General features: G+C 40.5%; 1 protein-coding gene across 1 annotated transcript in view; it reads right to left on the reverse strand.

The window, feature by feature from the left end:
* ABCA4 (ATP binding cassette subfamily A member 4) overlaps positions 1-19,077 on the reverse strand; it is a 76,798-nt gene extending 57,721 nt beyond the window's left edge. The window contains exons 1-6 of the mRNA XM_075711519.1: positions 19,012-19,077; positions 13,464-13,557; positions 12,796-12,937; positions 10,745-10,884; positions 7,831-7,958; positions 3,650-3,847 (exon numbers count right to left, since the gene is read on the reverse strand). Of these exons, the coding sequence (XP_075567634.1) occupies positions 3,650-3,847; positions 7,831-7,958; positions 10,745-10,884; positions 12,796-12,937; positions 13,464-13,557; positions 19,012-19,077 (768 nt within the window). The remainder of the gene's footprint in view (positions 1-3,649; positions 3,848-7,830; positions 7,959-10,744; positions 10,885-12,795; positions 12,938-13,463; positions 13,558-19,011) is intronic.
* Positions 19,078-20,579: the final 1,502 nt, after the last annotated feature.

Consider the following 20,579-nt stretch of genomic DNA (forward strand, 5'->3'; position numbering starts at 1 on the left):
CAGCTGCCTTAGCTGCCTAAAGAATCACATGTGCCCTTGGAGTTAGCACTCTTGAGGCTCTCTCAGGCATCTATTTCTTCTGGTATTACAATAAAATATAAAGCTGGACTTTTAGATAGCTAGACTGTAATATTTATGAGATAAGCCCCTAGAAACACGTCCCTAAAATGGCGTAGCTACACACCCTGCTGATTCCCTGCCATTCCAGTCAGTAGGTGGTTAAGAAAGCAGAAGACAGCTGCACTGTGTAGGTACCTGGCAGGGAATCACAAAGGCAAGAATTTTTATGGAAAGCTTACATTAGCATGTTCTGATCCGTCACTTGCAGTTCAGGCAGGAAGTATACACACACAATGCTTCAAAATACACTTTTCCTTTGTCCCCTAAGGGGAACCAGTCTCTGCAAAGGTTATACAGGATTCTTGGATCACTTGCCTTAACCCGGCCTTTTTGAAACTGTGAGCAACAGGTATTGTAAACAATCTGAAGCAAACCAGAGAAAAGCCTGGGATAAATATGGAATTAAGAACCTCCTTCTTGTAGCTACAGGAAAATAGAAATAGGGGCAAAATTACACGTTTGCTCCTAAATATTATTTCTTGCAGGAGGCATTCAGTATGAATCAGGTCTTAACAGAAATGTCCTAAAATGGCTGAATTTGTACTCAGCTAGTTCATGTTCTCTAGAAGCACACACAAGAGGATCAGCAGACATTATATACAGACTACACTCTCATCTGACCTAAATATCAGAGCATACAGTTGGGAATGTTTATTGGCCCTAAGCACAGAGGAGGATGAAAGCTTTCCCCAAAATATTTATCCAACTATTTTCATATTCACTGGAAGTGAATACAGTGTCATGAAAAAAAAGGACGAGTATAAAACATTGAAGAGTTTCTTTCCAACAACAGAAGGCCCAGTTCTGGAATCCACAGTCAGCTGCCCATCCTAAAATAAGCCCTACTCAAACAAGGAGCTCTGAAAAACCAAATTCTAGTATGTGACTGGTTATACTATACAACTGTAGCCTGAAGACCATGAAGTACAGAATGACTGATAGTGTAAGAGAGCAGAAAATAACCTGGGTCTTGAATACACAGGTATTTCTAATGTAGAAGTTTTAAAAAAAATGTAGACTTTTAAAAAATCCAATGAAGATGCATTCTCCATATGTAACTGAATGTAGATTTACACTGTTTGATTACATATCAAGTGCATGTGGTGATCCTGATCAAAGCAGCTGTTTCAGCAACACTTGTCTAGGCTTAGTGAAGAACTGCTTATCTCCACCCAGAATTGCAATGAAGTATTAAAGAATTTTATTTTCATTTATTTATAAGGTTTAAGGAACTTCAAACAAAGCTTCAAAGCAAACAGGCAGGTTCAAGAACAGCAGTGCTCCAGAAAGAGGCTCACTTCCCTTGCTGCACCGGAGCCAGCCAGACAGTAAAGGAAGGGTCTCATTTTGATGTCTCTGCTTTGCTCTCAGAAATGTGAGTTGCTTTAATTTCTGGCAAAAACCCCTAGAGGGTATACACGAGCACATGAAGGATTTGAGTGTATGTTTATGCACATACATACCTGGATATGTTGATTGCAAATTCACAAGAAACATTAATTTCAAAGTGGTGGAGAAGCACATTGTAAAAGTAACTACGGCAAGGAGTGCTTATGCAGTCTACCTTTTAGTTTAACAGGAGTAACTGAGATGGATTTGGATTTAAAAGGGGGACTTCTGCCTTGGAAAAAATCAGAAATATATTAAAATTATTATTTAGCAACTATAATGATGGGAGTGTGAGAAAGCTTCTACCAACTTGAGGCATCGTTGTGCTAGGCATCATGAAAAGATAATCCCTCTTCTCCAGAGCTGGGTGCACATTAAAACCCACTGGGAATCAGGCTATGGATACCCTTCCAACAACACAGACTTGCAATACTCAGGAGAAGTCTTGGCAGACAGATCTTGTAGTAACAGACCAGACCGTAAGCCTGCATCTGAACACCCAGTCTTTCACAACTCCAGATTTTGGTTTCAGGTTCATGTTCCTATTTCCCATGTGAGTCTATTTTTGTTTAAACACAGACAACTGCTTCATCAAATCTCATCTTTCCATTTTATTCAATATGGCAGCAAAATGATGGTATGTGAACAGCTTGATTTTAAAGTTGGGCAGTGCAGTGTGCATATTCACATGAAGTCCTTAAATGCTGAAAACCTATCTTAGAAGTACTGTAGCACTAATTTTCTGCTACTTCCAGCTTGTCTCAGATACATGAAAATATCTGAGTATATTTTTAGAAATGGAAAAGAGCTGTTTTCAAAAGCTGACCACAGATTCTTATCTTATCAGGATTGACAAAATCACATGGGCAGAATAAATGACTGTCAGTGCTACAATAATCAAACAGTAATTTGGCTGGTGCATCAATTAAAGCTTCTGGCATCCTCTGTTCCCAGTTCTCAGCAACTCAAAGCTGAATAAAATCCATGTTAAATTAAACATGATGTTATACTGCTGTGGCAGAAAAGACTGATCAATACTTTCTACGTAACTTTAGCAGCTGCTCGTATATCCTGCCTGCTGTATACAGCAGACTGCCAGCGTGATGGTCTCATGACATTAAGTTACAAGGTGAAAAACAGCAAATTAAATTAATTGTTGGAAAACGCAAAGTCATGATAATGGGGTAAACAAAACCAAAAGATGTATATACAGTGATAGGCAGTTTGCTATCATGAGGAAAGAGACCTTGGGGTCCTAGCGAATAGTTCTCTGAAAGTACCAGCTCAGTGGGGTGAATACAAATGGAGTATTCGGAAAATATTAGGAAAAGTATATAGAGTAAAAGCAAAAAAACCCCACCAGTATGCCATTTTATAGATAAAAATAAATATATATTAATATTTTTACTTATAAATATATAATAAAACATAAATAATAACAAATAAATATATATATAATATCTCTATACTGAACCATGGTTGCAGTTGTGGTTAATTTACTGTGAGAAGTTCACAGTAGAAACAGGGACCGCACAAAGAAGGGCAATGAAAATGAGCAGAGGTAAGGAAAAGCTTCTATAGAAAGAGCGATGAAAACCAGTACAACTGGTGTTTTGTTTTGTTGGGGGTTTTTTTGGTTTGTTTGTTTCGGTTTTTTTTTTTTTTTTTAAATAAAAAAAAGGCTCATGTGGCTATCCCAACCCAAGCTGCATCATGGCTTTGACTTCAGCGTAAAATTCTGTCATGCTGGATGGAGCAAAGACATGGTGGGTTGTATGGGGTATTTTCAGAACCCTCGGCAAGGTCCCTGTAGGCCTTGCCACACACCTTTTTGCTACACAGACTGGGAAGACCAGATAATAGTTCCACACACACTCCGATTTTAAAATTGCATTTGAATCTTTAGTTCTGTGATACTGTGAATTTCATCTGTTTCATCCCAAAGCATACTCAGAACTGTCTGGTGTTCTGCTGACAGTAGGTTAATGATCACACACCCATAACCTTACATTTGCAGGGGTAAATAAACAAAGACCACTTGGAACATTGGTGATGTATTACAAAGAAAAATCTTGAAGCGCAATGAAATATCAGCCAAAAGAATGACAGCATAAGGCAGGATGATTGTGTTAATACTTACCAGCTGAAATAGCTTAAAGAAATCAACATTTGCATACAAGGCATCTTCTACTCTTTGTAAGCTTTCCTGGGACAACGCACACATGGCCTTGTGCACAGAAGGGAGACCTCTTCGGCTGCTGAAGATAATAAAGCGGTCCAGGAGCGTCTGACTGCAAGCAATGTCCTTCAGAGTCAAGCTAGGGACACCGTAGGCAAACTGCAACCAAAACCAATGTTTCATTTACCAACCGATTGTGCCACATCGCTCTACCTTTCGCGTTTAGGCTAGTTATATTTTTGCTGTCAGTTGCTCTAAGAGAAAAAGGCCAGTTCCATTGATTCTCAAGCTGATTTCCCTCAGTATTTCATTTCAGTTATGACAATTCCACCCCACTCTTTCCCCACAGCCATTATTCCTTGTCACTGTGCACAGGCATACAGGCAGGCTTTACAAAGCCATTTTACATTAAACCACACCCATCTACTGATTACCACTTTTAATATAGACATGGAACAGAAAAAAAGCAATTATTATCTTTAGTGTTCAACCACTGGGAACAGATTAGTTTATAGTTAAACCAATGTAAATGCAGAATAACTCCATAGAAATCAGTAGATTTACCTGGTATTTACATTGTTGTAATGGAATACTCTTGGTAGTCTACGATTCAGTTCTATTGCTTCATAATGGACAGAATACATGGCAATATAATAAAAAGTAGCATGGGAAATTTCTCATAAGCTACTGTTCCCATCCTCTGTCCATCTCCTTTCACAGTACAAATCATAAGGAAAAAAAGCTCACAACACTGTGATGACTGTAAATGCCTACTATGTTTGAGACGAACACAGACTTTCAGACAAACAAAAGTTTTGCACTGACGCAATATCATTAGGCTAAATGAATTTAATAAACTTCACAGAACAAGAAATTGCCAAAATCTGTACAGAATATAACTGTCATTAGAAAAATGATCTGCTGAGCATTCCAGTCTTTATGACAAGTGGATCAAAACAAACGCACCACACCTATACCAGGTCAGACATAGATGCACATTTATTTCCTATCTAAGCAAATTAACAAGGCCATCTAGGAGATTCTGAACATTATCAAAATTTTATGTCTGCAAATCTCCTATAGTTAGCCGCTGACACATGTTTGGTAGTGCCTGTAAAGAGAACTATTTAAAAACCCAGAGGAGTGAGAAAAAAAAAAAATTCAGTTGCTTTGGAGAGTAGATTCAAGCTTGAGGAGTTGAAGCTACCAACAAAACTGGAAGTGTGAAAGTCAGCATCTGGAATAGGAAAGGCAGGGGAAGAGAGGTTTAGTACAACACTGTATTTTGCCTCCCATGACTGCCCTGAGTTTCAGCTTATGGAGTTGCTGTTGACAAAAAAAAAAAAAGACAAAAAGCACCTGAATGACACACAGATTGTGTATTGGAATAACGATACAAAAAGAGGGATGTGAATTTCTAGTAGAAGTATCTGAGAGGTACTGTCACTGTCATCACTACAGCTGTACCCGTGCAGAGGCACTGTTAACACAAGTTGGACACTGTGGAGAGAGGCAGAAGGCAAAAGAGGAAACACAACTGAGAGCTACAGTCTGGCTTGCAAAACCCCGCCAAAACCAAACACCCCTGCCCTCCCTCAAACTGGAACATTTGAATTGGATTTAACTGACTTGATGTCAGTGAAAGAATTTGCTTAGTTGTTCAGTCACTTATGTCCTGGGGATGCGTGTGAAAAGAACAGCACTTTTTAACCACGTACGCCTGATCTGGCATGGGCCTCATCATCCAGCATGAACTGCCATGAAATAGAGCTGCACACGGAGGCAGCCTGGGAACCTTGTTTTGACTTGTGAAATGAGGAAACTGTGACATTAACATCACTGAGAAGGATTAAACACAGAAAAAAAAAAAAAAAAAAAGAGGTTATTTACAAACTGCAACTGCATTTCAAGAATGCTCATGAACAGATGGGATTAGAAAAACATCAAACCTCCGCCCTTCCAATTTTTCCGTTAGGGTGGGCTGTTGCCAATCTTTCCTGAAGTTCTTATTGTGTTTTAACATCAGTCTCTTATCCTTATCTTACAATGACTCAAAAAAGCAGGCCCTCAGAGGAAAACTTCAATACTTTTTTTTTTTTTTAATCAATGTGTCACTGTTTGGCCAAAGCTGGCAAGATGAAGTCCAAATTATTTTCTCAGCTAGTTGGCTGTTTGATCAGGTTTAATTTTCAGCTCTGTGTGTCATTTCCTGCACTCCCAGGAGGCTCAGACCTAGATCTGCAGCTAGCTGTTGGCAACAGCCAGGCTCTTGTCAACAAGTTGCTTTCAGGTTGATCAGCTCTGTGCCATCGGAGCCAGGGGGAGCGGGTGTACAGCGATATGCAAGCAAACAGAGGGTAGAGCAGCATGAAGAACTAGAGATGAACTATCACCGTTGAGGCTTAAGATGACCACAAGATCTAGGTTCTAGTCATGGCTCTGCAACTTCCACCTCAACCAGCCACAAGTCCAGCCCAAGTAACTTGCTTAGCAAGAAGGTCTATAGGAATTAAGTGATGTATCTGCCATAGGAGATCAAGTGTTCAATTCCTATTAAAAATAATTCTACTGTGGCCTTTTGAAAACTGAGATTAGTTTTTCTGCATCAGTTGCTCTTGGAGGAAGTATTGACAGCACTTTCCTCATAGATGTAAATCAGCTCTTGTGAGATGATCTTGTATCCTGGTGATTACTGCTAACAAGAAAACTTTATGGAGGACAGCAAAAGTGGTATTTAACACCAGGTCCCCTCCAGCTTCCTCTCTAACTGATCACATTTCTTTAATTTCAGCATAAAGAGCACTACATCTCTTTCTACATCAGCACAGAAAATACAGCAGAAAGACACCATGTTCCAGCAGATTTCAATCATACTTTCAGTGATGGTGTTGAAAACAGTTAGTCCTGTGTACACTGGCGGGCAGAATTTTTAACAGTAGATGAACGAACGCCACTGGGGAGCTACTAGAGGCTAACACGGCAGCACACAGTTCTCCTGGCGCAGCAGATCTCTGATGAAGAAGAGAATAGGGATGAAAAGGGAAAGAGAAGCCCAGCAGGATATCTGTATATCATCTTCTTGTCATGAGCAGCAAAGAAGCAAATTTTCACCATCTCAGCTGATACGGAGGTGTAGGTATATCAGTAGCTGATACTGATAAGTAGGATGTATCAATTGACACTGGCTTTGATATGGTCTTGTGGTATTGCTTCATGACAAAGCGAGGAGAAGCGGGGGTTCCTCCTGGTACTAATCAAGAATACAGCAGATAAGTAGACTGGCTACTAGTCACACCAGCTGGTGCACAAAAGGAACTGCATGCAAGTTCATTAATGCCTTCCCTCTTTCTGGCCACACACAGTTCCAGCATTTGTGTTTTATGTGGCAGCGAAAGAAAGGAATTGTGTCTTTCAGCCTCAGTTATTCACTTGCTTCCACCCACATGCTAACGCAGTGTAGAAATCGTTCCAGAGCTCTGATTCAGCAACATACATTCATTCATTAATACAGCATTCCTTGCAGAGCTCCCAGCCACCAGTACACGCAGAGGCAAAGGCAGCCTGGACTTGGTCAAACACAGACCCCTGCTTAGCTGCTTCAGGAGGGCTTTGACCTCCAGTTTTCACTCTGAATTTTCTGAGCAGATCTATTATTCAATCAGAATCTAAGAAAGTGGGCCTGCTTCTCTACTCCCACCTATTCACATGAGACAATGCCATAAAGCCATCATTACTCTGCGGACACTGGGGCAGAGAATTTAAATGTTAAATTAAGAACCTCTGATAGTTCTCTGCTGCTATTCATCAGGACTGCTGTCTCAAAAGGATGCACAGTTGCCTCAAGCTTTTGAGAAAGGTCTTTAATCATGGGGACGGATGCATTGCTTGGCAGTATCGTTTCTTGATGCTCATTATTTGGGAGCAACGACAGCATTGAACCAAATATCTATATTTAAGGCATGTTCAAAATGTTTTTTAAAGACAAACCAAACACCTCTTCCTCTAGATCCACAAAAAAACAAAGGGAGAAGTGGTACAAACAACCTACAAGGCAGCAGGTATTTTGGGCACCAGGCCCTCACTAAGGCTACTTTGCATATACAACTCAAGAGATCGCGTTCCACACAGGATACTCTACCCACCTGTTCAGGGCGCACTTGAGCATTAATAAGCTGGAAAACAACAGTATCAGGGAGGCCAGTATCTTCCAGCAAGAAGGAAGTGAGAGTCTCCCCATCTTTCAAAATGTCTAGAATTCGTATTCCTCTTCCTGGTTGAAGAACGGAGTGCAGAGAGCAGTGAGATACCAAACAAAGGAAGTTAAAGAACAACTCGTACCCTGGCTTAAACCTGCAGAAAGTATGTGCTTTGGCTCATATACTTACTAGTGACTAATGGGGTCCAAAACTATTTTTGACATTCAAAATCATTTTAATCCTTTGTTGGGGAAAAATAATCAGAAAATGCTGAGCGTTCTGACTCTGCATATCTGATCTCTCAAAGATGTTTCAGACTAGAATTTCAGCAATGGAAGTACTGAAAGCATCCCTGACTGCATTGGAAAGTCTCTGCCTTTTTTCTGAGGTAATGCTTCATTTTAAATATTCAGATTCAAGAGTGCTACTCCTGTTAGCGTTCTTTCTTCTCGGCCTTGTGTAAATAACTTTAGCCAACCCTTTACATCTACTCTAATTTATCACTTGCTGTTGATTAATCTTAGCTAGTTAATCTTATTCTACCATTTTGCAAAAATGACCCCTTGAAAATCTTTCACGAGAAAAACTCATTTTCCCTGGAGAAGCAAAAATTGTTTGTAGTTTAATAGTCATATTAAACTAGATTACCAACTATCAAACTAAAAGCTTGCAAACCTTCAGACAAACCAATGAGGCTACCCACTGTTAAACTAAACATACGTGAGAGGCCACCAAATTTCCCTAATCCCATCTATAACAATATTCAAAATACTGCTGCTCTTAAAGTCAAACAGTGCCAATCTTTTTTAACTCTTCTCTGTTACAAATCAGTATCAGTGTGAATTCTGCCTCAATATAGTCCAAGTGAAAGTTTGGAAAGTGAATGTTGCTCATGCCCATTGAATACTACAGCCTTTATTAAAGGTAGTTCACATAGCATCAACAGACTTAGGTAAAGAATGCTTGAAAAGCACTAGTTCTTCCAGTCTTTAGCACAGGCAATTAAAACTGATAGGAGCAGCATGTATCATACTGACATGGGGAATGTAGCTTCAGACATCTCCACATAAACATGCACAAATTGCCTGCTGAGCATCTCCATTTTGTGAGTTAAGTAGAGCCTTATCACAGTTTGACAACTAGCTTCCACAATTCCATCTGCAATAAGCATATTCTGTCCTAGGGCTGCAGGGGCTGAGCAGAACTTCTTCAATTGCTGCTCCGTGTATTTATTCAAGCAGTAAACACTGAAAACAACAGTAGGGGCCTGTCCACCATATTCTCACTGATGCCTTTCCTGGCACCCAGGCATTGTGGAGGAAAAAGCACACGACAGGACCACGTGTCATCAAATGTGTCAGTGCAAGGGGGAAATGGGACAAGGAAGGAGGACTCAAGAGGTGGATCCAGTTTAAAGGAATCAGGAGAAGGAGCAATCTTAATTCTGACATTTGTTAATTTTTCATTGCTCAACTTTGCAGCTATAACAATATCCTGTTAAGATTGTTACTTACAGGCAACAGTAGTAAGCTACACACAGAGAGAACTTAAATAGTCAATTTTGCATTACCTTCTTTATGGAAAAAGGTGGCAATTCACATTTTGTTAGTTTAGCTGCAGCACTGACTTTGTTTTATGAAACAGGAGATTCCAAACAGCTATTTGTCTTAAGTAAAACACATTCAAAACCCCCACAGATTCTGAAAGAGCATTAACAGTAGGAATGTACTCTATTTTCCAGCTGCTGAGTAAAGTTGATATAGGATGCAAAGGCAACGTCCCAAACCATGGGGTGTAGTCCCTTAGCAATATGTTGCAAACCCATGGTATGTCATGCTTTTCCTCACCTCTAAATAGGCAGGTTTGGTTTCTATAGATGTGTACAAACCACAGCTCAGATCTTTTTCTTGTTGTTTGCATTCAGGGGCATTTTGATTATCTCACTGTTGTTTACAATGAGATAATCCCTTTTTTACTTCTAGTTAGAAACCTCTGAAAAGATAGTGGAGCATGTGTATCAGATGCTTTATACACATCTTAGCAAAAATATATGGAGAATAACTATTTGATTTTAATAAGAATATTATTCCTGTGGCAAAGTACTTTAGAATGGGACGGATCAATTCTCAGAGCCAGTGCATTTTTGTGCCATTAGTTTTAGAAGTATCTTTTCAAATTCTGTACTTAAAGCCCAAATATTAAAATTTAAAAAAAAATATCATTAGTCCATTTCCTATTTTTCCCCAGGATTGTGTTTTGAGTTTGGCAGGTTGTTTTAAGTAAAAATTAATGGAGTCATGTAACTTGCAGTCCTGTTTATAAGAAGCGTGCAATGCCTTCTCTCTCTAAGCACATCAGCAAAACAAGAAGAAAGTGTTTCCTTCTTCACTGTTCCAAACCTGTGTCAGCTAACACTTGAAACAAGGTATTGCTAAGCTCTTCGCTGGGTTATGCTCCTAGTGTACGTTCAGGCATATTCCTAGCTTTCCATTCCTCTGCATCTTCCAGTGATGCTTTCTTACTGCTTCTGCCTCTACTGTGACAATAATTAATGAAATCTCTTAATCCATGTGTTTTACTTCGGGTGGTGAGATATCCACACTTTTGTGTTTTGAGTTTTGTCTACTGTTATTTAAGGAAGGTGGTTGTAGAACAGCAGCTGAATGCCTCTCTCCTTTCTCTCAAATGAAAGGTGTTTGTTACAACACTGGATGAGTTTTAATTTATCCTCTCTTAACAGTAAGGAGAGTAACAGCCACATGTGAAATGCATTATAATGTTGTCAGTCTGCAGAGTAACTACTAGTCAGCTCTCAGAAGGAAAAATTCAATAGTCTAAAGGATATAGACAAAACAATTACCTGCAATTCTTTCAGGATTAGTTCTCATTGTTTCCATAAACTGAGTCATAATGATGAGTTCTTCCCAGATTCTGCCAAGGTCACGGATTTCAGGGGCTTCCAGTAAGAGCTCCTGAGCATCTTTATATACCCTTGCAAGGCTGAAAGTAGAAATAGTGAACAAACAATAATTTAAGACTGATGACTCTTTAAGAACACTTCACATAAAAAAAAGGTGAAGTTGACTTTCTCTGTGTTACAGATGAGGAAAAAATAAATTATTTCGTCCTCAGTCTTGAAACTCAAAGCTGTTTTGTGGTGGCAACAGAGCAGTTTCAGGTGGCATAGGATTCAGCTAGATTTGGAAGTCCACAGAAGGTTTAAGAGGGCTACTGGTGTTGCAGAAGGTTGGTGCCTCATACACTCTCTTCGTTAGCCACGCTGAGCTTGCTGGGGAGACAGGACCTTCCCCAGGCAGCATTCACCTCACAGCTACGGTGCAAATCTGCTCTGGTTCTGGCCCAGGCTCAGCTCCAGCAGTTGGATGGGGCACACTCTGGGCACATGCAGCCCTGCTCAGCCAGGTTAGCGCCACGGAATCACCCAGCCACAGAATCCTCCTCCCTCTTTCAGCTCAGACCACTCCAATGTAAGGGTGGATTTTAGGTCCCTTCAAAACGTTTCTTCTAGGAGAGGCAGGGAAACAGGAGTGACAAACTGTCACAGGCAGCTGTTCACCTACTGGTTCTGGGTTAGAACAGAGAGTTCAAGCAAGGATGCAATCAGGTCCTGCATTTATAAACAAGTATGAAAAAATTCTTATTAGCAGTGGGGGAAGCCATTACATTTCTTTAACGGTGTTAATGTTTTTCCATACATGGAACGGTATACCTCAGTCCTCATGACTTATTTTAGCTTACAGGAAACAGCAAACAGGAAGGACTAAATTCTTTCAGAAAACACAATGTATTTGCTTCCTCTGTAATGCACTGAATTTACTCTGACTCACAAAGGGAGAGTTTGCTCTGTAATAAGCAACTTAGAAAAGCCAGAATGTATAGAAAACAGAACCCTCTAGCTTCACTGTGTGATTGACTGTTCCCCACAAAAAAAAGTCCAGCTGACTATTTTAAATCCTGTTCAGTAGGAACAAAAGGTCAAATGCTAAGTTAACTCCAGGCTACGGACTTTCACGTGACTAGAGCTTTAATGGCCTTGACATTGTTAGCTCATGAATTTTAATCACTGGATGCTCCAAAGTGGACTATTTGCAAAGGGAGATTTGGAGCATTTTTTAGAGCTATTCTAACAGGTTTTTACTCTAAGGCTCTTTGTCTGCTATGCTGTCTTTCATGACTCAGCTATAACAAACAATGCAATGAAGCACTCCCACAGCTCTTTTGCACTAACAGTCCGGAAATCTCCCATCCTCCTATTTTGTTAATAGGCTTCATATCTGGAGGTTACTATGCTGATTAAAGTCTCACAAGTATATAGCCAAAACAGGTGCTACACAGGAAGTGGCAGTGCAGATTTTCCTTTGCTGCTACTTCATCAGAGCGCTCTTATTCAGAAGGGACAACTCGAGTGATGAGAAAAGAAAGCTTAGGCGTTTCATACTCTTATATCAAGAAGATTTGTCCCGAGATATTCACTAAGCAGTAAGGCAACAGAAAGGGTGGATTTCATTAAGCGAACATCCCTGGAGACTAGTACACCTGAACTCTTTCTCAAAAAGGCCCAAACCTACCATCATGAACTCCATTTCAACTTTGCTGACCACTGTTGGAATGAAACTGATGTGCTAGAACTGAAAATTTTTGTCTTCCAGTATTTGCACCCTGGTGTCTTCTTAAATGCTCACCTTTCCCTTCTCATTCACACCACAGAACAAGTCTTCAAACTCCCTCAGTGCACTGAAGGACCTTTCTGGGCAGGCTGAAGATACTCCATCCTTTCTCCTGGCATCATGCGTGCCCATGAATGCTCAACAGGTGCCAAGAGCGGGCTATCAGCAGTTGCCTAGCAGGCCTCTATTACTGCAAGCCAGTCTCACACACACAGTTGCTTACATGGAATTGTTGTAGTTGGACACAACACCTGGACCCTCTCCATGGGTTGGGCTGCGGAAACAGGGGTTGTTCATGTTACAGAAGATGCCATGTAACCATGGCAGTGTTCCTGCAGACGGCATTGCCTTGTTTGGGAAGTGACCTAGAGTACGGAAACACAAAATAGAAATGATTAGGTGTCTTTTCTAATGCAGCCTGTGTGAATCTAAAGAGCATGATGGTTAGCTCACTACAGTAGGAATGCGATGGAAATCATATAGGTTTCTCTTTTACTAAGAAAAAAAAAAGTCACTGATATAAACAATATGGCTATTTTCAACAGAAATAAATCCTGAGATTTTTTTTTTTTAAATAAGTAGTGAGGCAGTACTTTCTCAGTAACAGAATTACAGAAATCTACAACTTGATAGAATCTTGAGACCTCATGTAAGTCTGACCACAAAGCATCTCACAGGAGACACAGGAAAGCTAGATCTTACCCCCCCCCCCCCCCCCCCCCAGTAATTCTTACAATATATGGCTATAATAACTAAACTACTTGAAGCAAAGTCTGTTCTTTTGCCACTGGAGAATAATACTCGGCAAAAATGTCCCAGTACCTCTGTCTGAGAACTTCTACTCATTATCTAGCACAAGCCAGAGCATTAAAACATCTTAAATGTTCTTACATTCATGTTGGCGATACAGTGGATTAGCTTTCCTCAGCCAGACAAGGGCAAGAAATAATGAGAGAGGCCATACAAGCTCCACCAGAAAACGAAGCTGGGGGGAAAAAAAAAAAAAAGAAAAAAAGAAAAATCAATTCAAAATAAATTTTACAGCTGAACCACATATAGAGTCACTAAGCGATTAGAGGGCTGAGGCCCCTTCTCACAGCACCAATGCCCAGTGCAGCATGTGCCCATGGTTATCCCTTGCCTGTTTCACCATTTGGAAGTGTTGTGGTTTAACCCCAGTCAGCAACTAAGCACCAACACAGCTTGCTCACTCTCCCCCTCAGTGGGATGGGGGACAAAATCGGGGGAAAAAAAAAAGTAAAACCTGTGAGTTGAGATAAAGGCAGTTTAATGGAACAGCAGAGGAAGAGAAAGTAATAACAACAATAGTGATAAAGGCATATACAAAACAAGTGGTGCACAATGCAATTGCTCACCACCCGCTGACTGACGCCCAGCACATCCCCGAGCAGCGATGGCTGCCCCCGGCCAACCCCCCCAGTTCCCATACTGCCCATGACACCGTATGGGATGGGATGGCCCTTGGGGCAGTTGGGGTCAGCTGGCCTGGCTGTGCCCCCTCCCAGCTCCTTGTGCCCCTGGCAGAGCAGGTGTTGCATCAAGAGAGGCTTTGGAAGGTCCCCAATTTATCGTTCTAAGTCCGGTCGCGTTCAGTGCACTGAACTATCACAATTACGGATTCACAAATAACGTAGGCACCTTTCGTCTAGTCGTGCTGCATGAACTATCACGGCCACACTTAAAGCGTCTGGTCGCGTTCAATGACCACTATCACGGCTAGACCAATAAATCAAAGCAATTTATTAAAGCAACAGACACACAGGTTCTTTGGATTACCGGTGATAAATTCAGTGACGGCACGGCACATGCAAATACCAAAGCTTTGGACAATACAGATGCATCAAAAGACATAAAAGTGACTCTATAGAGGTTTCTAAGTTTCCCGGGGAGGCACTTGGTATAACCAAGTGTTAGATTCTTACCCAAAGGCATCCCGATGGGGCGGGAAGAGAGGCTCAGCCCGTCGACTGATGCCAGAGGTCAGAGTAGTACACAGTGTTATCTTCCCCAACATCCCCTCTCTCTTTAGGCTAATTTATACTATTTTTTACCTTTCAGGTGGAGCTTGAGGGACTCTAGTCATACATACTTTGTTAGGATTGGTGTAAAGTTTTCTCGCTTCGTTTTAAAGGTATAGGCTCAGAAAAAATTCAGAGCGCAGGCTCAGTGAGGAGTGGTCTCACCTTGGAGGCGGGTAGGTTTTGGGATGGGAGTGTGTTTTAGTATTATAATTACATTATAATGAGTAAAGGTTACTAAAGGACAGCATTTTTGTCCACATCATGATGGCTTGTTGCCTCTGGGTATCACTTATGCAGCTTATCAGTGCCATGGTGCCCCTCCGAGTTCCCTTATCACAGGGCTTGGCCGTGATGTCTCCACACCACTCCACCCCCTGGGCAGTTCCTCTTAGAATCAGCACACCAGGCTCCCCTGGGTTGCGACATCCAAGATTACAGGCTTGGGGAACTTCCTGTGGAATCAATTCCAGCTGCGTACCACCTGGATTGCTTCTTCAAATGCTGTGCCTTTCTTGAAATCGTAACTCTAAGTCTATTGTCCAAGTCACCCCCAGCAATTACTCCACAGCAGGGGAAGCTGAAAAGCCCTTGCCTGGTGTCAGCACTGCTCAGCAACAACTGAAACATCCGTGCGTTATCAGCATCATTCTCATCCTAAATCCAAACCACAGCACTGTGCCAGCTGCTGGGAAGAAAATTAACTCTATCCCAGCTGAAACCAGGACAAAAGGACACCGAGAAATAGCAAGGATTTAATCAGAGGCCCATGAAGCATCACCATTAACTCATTGGCTTCTCTACCTCTTCTAAAGAAACGTTTAAGCATCCTGAGGTAAAAAGAGGCAGCAAGTAGTACTGAACTGCCAGAGAGACCAGATATAAGTCTAAGTAATTTTTATACAAAGTGGATGACTCTATAACAATACAGGAAAAAAGGATTAGATGCAAGAGAGAAAAAGTGTGGGGCTTTTTTATCCACCTTTTGCAATGCTGGTCTCATTAGTAGGCTGTCAGTGCACTGTGCTTACCCAAAGGTAAAAGACTTTAGCATAAACTTACATTCTTTGATCTTCACTTTCGCTTCTTTTTGTCATCATTCTTTTCAACATTATTAATTTTCTAATACAGGTAGAAATATGTACATTAAGATCAAATACCTTCTTCAATAACACAGAAGACCCCATCAAAGGCCACTTTATTGCCCAGGTCTTTCAGTACACTTAAGAACAGTCACCAGCTGCCAGTCATGACAGAAAATCGAGGGCACTGCTTTACCACAGAGCAACATCCTGCCTGGTTTTCAGTCTGTTTCCTCCACTCCTGTGCTTCAGTGTGTTTTACTGCCTCTGTGTGTTTTGGCAGAGAACCCTTTGTTCCTGTGACACAGGCTTTGGGCTCTGAGGACCAGCTATGGGATTTTTGTGTCCAGCCACGTGGCACTTTTTTTTTTCTCCTCCCTATGAGAGCTGGGACGAACTCTCTCCAGAACCGGGGTTGTAGCACATGCACAGGAACGCCCTCCCTACCTCTTTCCTTTGCTCCCGTCTGCCTGACCAGGCACCACATACATAACAATAATGCGTACAGCAACAGGGCCAGAGACAAGATGCATTACGTGTGAATGGTTTTTTTTCCCCCAAACTGAACTATGCAGAGCAAAAGATATTCCACAGCATAATTAAGAACAGGTTTTTGGAGCTGCCCTGTTTTTTCCACTATAACTTTGTCTAACAGCTTTAGTTAAGCACAGCTTATGCTTACAGCAATAGGGTAGAAAGCTTTACACCAGGCAACCGTTTCCTATTTCACACTTTTTCTCTTAAAGCTTCCTTTTTTAAAATAGAACAACAACAAAAAATCCCACCGCTACCTAGGAAGTTATGCACACCTGATATTTTTAAAGCCAGACAAAATCTTACCAGCAACAATGGGCAGACAACACGATTATTAGAGAAGCAAACCTGCCATTGTACAGCTCTTCTCCTTGACAGCTGTTGTGCATGGCTCAGAAGACAGCGTTACAGACCCTTCTCAGCAGGGGCCCACGAGGTCTGATTAACACCCATTGCCACCCATTTGATAAGACCTTTGGGACAAGCACCACACAGCCATAAACTCAGAGGGGTAAGCACTGGGGAGACTCTTTAACTCTGCAGCAAAGACGACAACTGGTCTGGGTTATTGCTCAGACGTCGATTCTTACCTCATTCCCAGGAAATACAAATCCTCAGACTTGAATTCAGTAATTCCTTTCTGAGCTAACTAGTTTGGAAGGGATTGAAGGCTAAAGCACAAGGGAAGCTGTCTTTCAAGCTGGTAAACAATGTGTAATGCAGTAAGGATTGACCAAGTGCTGTTAGCCCTCTGATTCTTTCCTGTGATCCTTTTCCTGAGGACACACAGGTGTCTCAGAACATACTAGAAGGATCAGAGGGCAGCCCATAAGCCTGCAGAACCACAAGATAAACAGCAGAAATCCCAGAAACATGTACAGAGAAACGTAATATCCAGACAGAGCTGTAACGGACCAGGCACAGTGACACGACCATACAAATGTGACAAGCTTAAATTGGCTGTGAATCAGCTGTTAAGTCTGTAATGAAGTCTTTCCTCTTGTGAATTAGTTTCGAGTAAATGATGAACTTGAGTAGAAGATTGGCTATGCCTCCATTTATGGTACTGCATGATGGTTAACAAAAAACAGGCCGATTTTCCCAAAACACAGTTTATAGCTACTTTTGACATTATGGATTTTTGTTTTGGCTACCTTGTTTCTCTGTGTGTACAAGTAAGAAGGTAGGTTTATATACTTAGAAAAGGAAATGATTTTTACTGACTCTGTTGTAAAGTATTTCACTCTTCAGAGTGGAGAAAATATTCCTTCTGGTGTGGATTAAATTATTGTGCTTACAAGCTAGGAATGATCATCACAGAAGGAGATCTCTGGCAACACCAGGAAACACCAAGTTAGCATTTTTGAAAATTGTATAGGAAAAAATAAACAAGAAAAAAAGAAAATTCCTGAAACCCAAGTGGGCATTTTGGGTCACATATCTGAGGAGATTTGCCCAAATAAAACAGTATTTCCTATACTGAATATACTGAAGAATTACATAAAGATCCACTTGCTAAAAATTAAAAACCAGTGGCTTCCAATTCTCTCTGTACACACATTTGAAGACCAGAAAGACATGGATTTTCTGTTTGTTGTTTGGTTGGTTTGTTGTTGTTGTTGGTTTTTTTTTGTCTGAACTTGAGAACCAGGCTACTACAGCTCCCTGACAATCAGTAACTGAAGTCCAGCTTCAAAAAGGGGTTCCTTATATTTGGTGTAATTTAGCTCAAGTATGGATTGGTGACTTTCATACTGTATTAAATCATGAGCTGGCAACGTTACATGCATCAGCTCTCGATGGCAATGTAGACTGTGGGAGAAAGTCCGCTGGGAAGCTATGAAAGAAAGGACATTCAATTAGTCTATGAAGAAAATCAGATAATCCTTTGATCCTGGAAATTTCAGCACATGAGTCATTCTTAATGACTAAAATCAGGTCAGCATAGGTAAGCATTTCAATTCATCCCATGGTTCAGTTTAACCCTATTGATCTCTGTTATTATGGCAAAATTGTTTGCATGATTGTTACAGCCTCACAGATGCCCTATTGTACTTTTTTATTATTTTTAGTTTGAAAAAGGTGGTCTATCTCTACAGGACCTCAAAGGGACTTCCTTTGCCTGGAAACCAGGCAAAAGGACTTCCTTTGCTGGACAGAAGGAGTTGCAGTACATCAGATGACCAAGACCCTGGTTTAAGGTTTTGTTTGACTAAGAAAATCTGGCTTAAAGAAAAGAAGGGGGAAAAAAAAAAACCAATGATGAAATAAATAACAGATAAATTTGCTCTAAGACAGTGTCATAAGATCTAAGAGGATTTGAAAGGATTTAAAAGACTTCTCTGATTTTCATTTTACTTATGTCATTCAGCCATATTTAAAAAAATAAAATCTGTGTGAACTTTAGGGCCCTAACTGGATTCACATCTAAGAGCAGCTGGGTGTGAGGAGCAAATTTAAAATTAGGAATCAAACCTCCCTGAGCTGAACAGTGCCCACGATGTTTTCTAACAGCAGATCTTTTTATGTGAAAATAAAAAAATACTACTACCCCTAATCTTCTCCTGGTACACAATACTATTTGTCAAAGAAAACGCTAATACAAGTATTCTATATTTAGTCTGTAAAGAGCAGCTTTGCAAACGGCACTGGACAAGATCCCAGACAGCAGGCCCATACAAAGATCACATTTGATTCTTTGAGGAATTTGTGATTTTTACATGCTGATAAATGTACCAGTCACTTCATCCAGTGGGGTGCATGGTCCAAAGACTAGTACTTTACCTTTTGTCTTTTCCGGAGGATCCAGTTCTTCCAGAGTAGAAGTCTGACTTGCCTCAAGAAGCTCATTCTTCTGCATCAACCCTTCTGGTTAACCTGTGGCAAAGGATGCGTTGCCATTTCTAAGCTGACAGCTGAAACAGACCTCAGAGCAAAATAACAGTTTTCCGTTCTTATTTTAAGATTATGTTATCACAGAGATTGGTTCCTTTCATTGTCTGTACCATTTAATTTTGCACTTGATACACTATCATACATGAAAAATCATGGTTTTCCTTTGTTTGGAGGCCGTTTCCTCTGACACATTTATCAGGGTCAAAAAGAAATAGAGAGGAAAAGCATCTCTTTCCAATGAAAAAGAGTCATTAACCTTGAATCCAGCTATTAACTTAGACTTGCAAATAGTGAAAGCAGTTAATTGTTGCATCATTTATCAGATTAAATCTGTACTTTCAAATGATTCTTTTTTTTCCAAGAAAAGATGGATTTACAACTGGACATTAGTTTATATTAAAACTGTTCAGTTGTTATGATAAAGACAGAATTAGGTTTTCCATTCAGACACTATAAATGTATATTAACACAGCCTGGAATGTATTTTGTAAAGACAAATGCATTTTGTTGGCATTTTATTAAAAAATACAGGATCTCATATTTTTATGCCTTTAAATTCAGTAACTCCCACTACATTTTGGTAGGGAAAGAGAATTTAAACCATCATATGCTCTGTTTTTTAGGTTCATGGCTCATTTTAATCACCATGACTTTTTTCCTTCAGAAGGAAAAAGAGAATTTGATGTATAAATCGTAATACCAGAGACAGGGACCTGTTAAAAAATAACCAAACCATTTGAATTTGCTACCTGTATCAACTTCCTACTTTATAGCTGCCTTATGGGATTTAAATGATTGAAGAGTAGTTTCTTCACGAATGGTTAGTAACTGGGAGAGTGTGGAAAACGAAATGGAAGTTAGATATTGGAAAGCACTTTCTAATGATAACAATGGTGAGGTAGTAGAACTGATTGCGTGGGAGGGCTGTGGGGCCTCTACTGCTGGAGATTACTCAAACCTCTATCAAGATTTACACAGGTAAAACTGCTCATGGATTAGATTATTTGTTGAGTCTCTCTTGCCACTATTCTTCTAGAATTTTGTTTCTGGAACATCTATTCAGTGGAAGAGATTTTTTCTGATTTTAAGAGACAAGGTTTGGAAAACATGTCAGAATATTTTGGCCTAACGTGTCAACAAAGCATTAGTTAAAAGCATTAGCTAAAAATCAGTAATAATCATTTGGCTGTTTCAGACAACCATCTCAGGTCCACATTTTATGAACTGAAAAGGAATTTAGACCGCAGCCAGGGAGGAGGTGGCCAGCACTGACTAACCCTGCTGGAAAGGGATGCTAAAGAATGTGCGGATCTCTTCTGAAAGACATACCAGGCGTAGAAGAGACTGGAGCAGGATATTTAAGGCCAATTTTAGCTAGAATTGGCTGTGCTCCTCATTGAGGATCAAATAACAAAACAACAATTCTGCAGAAAGAATACCCATGCAAAACCAATGAT

The sequence above is a fragment of the Pelecanus crispus genome, chromosome 5, assembly GCF_030463565.1.
Source record: "Pelecanus crispus isolate bPelCri1 chromosome 5, bPelCri1.pri, whole genome shotgun sequence".
Classification (NCBI taxonomy): domain Eukaryota; kingdom Metazoa; phylum Chordata; class Aves; order Pelecaniformes; family Pelecanidae; genus Pelecanus; species Pelecanus crispus.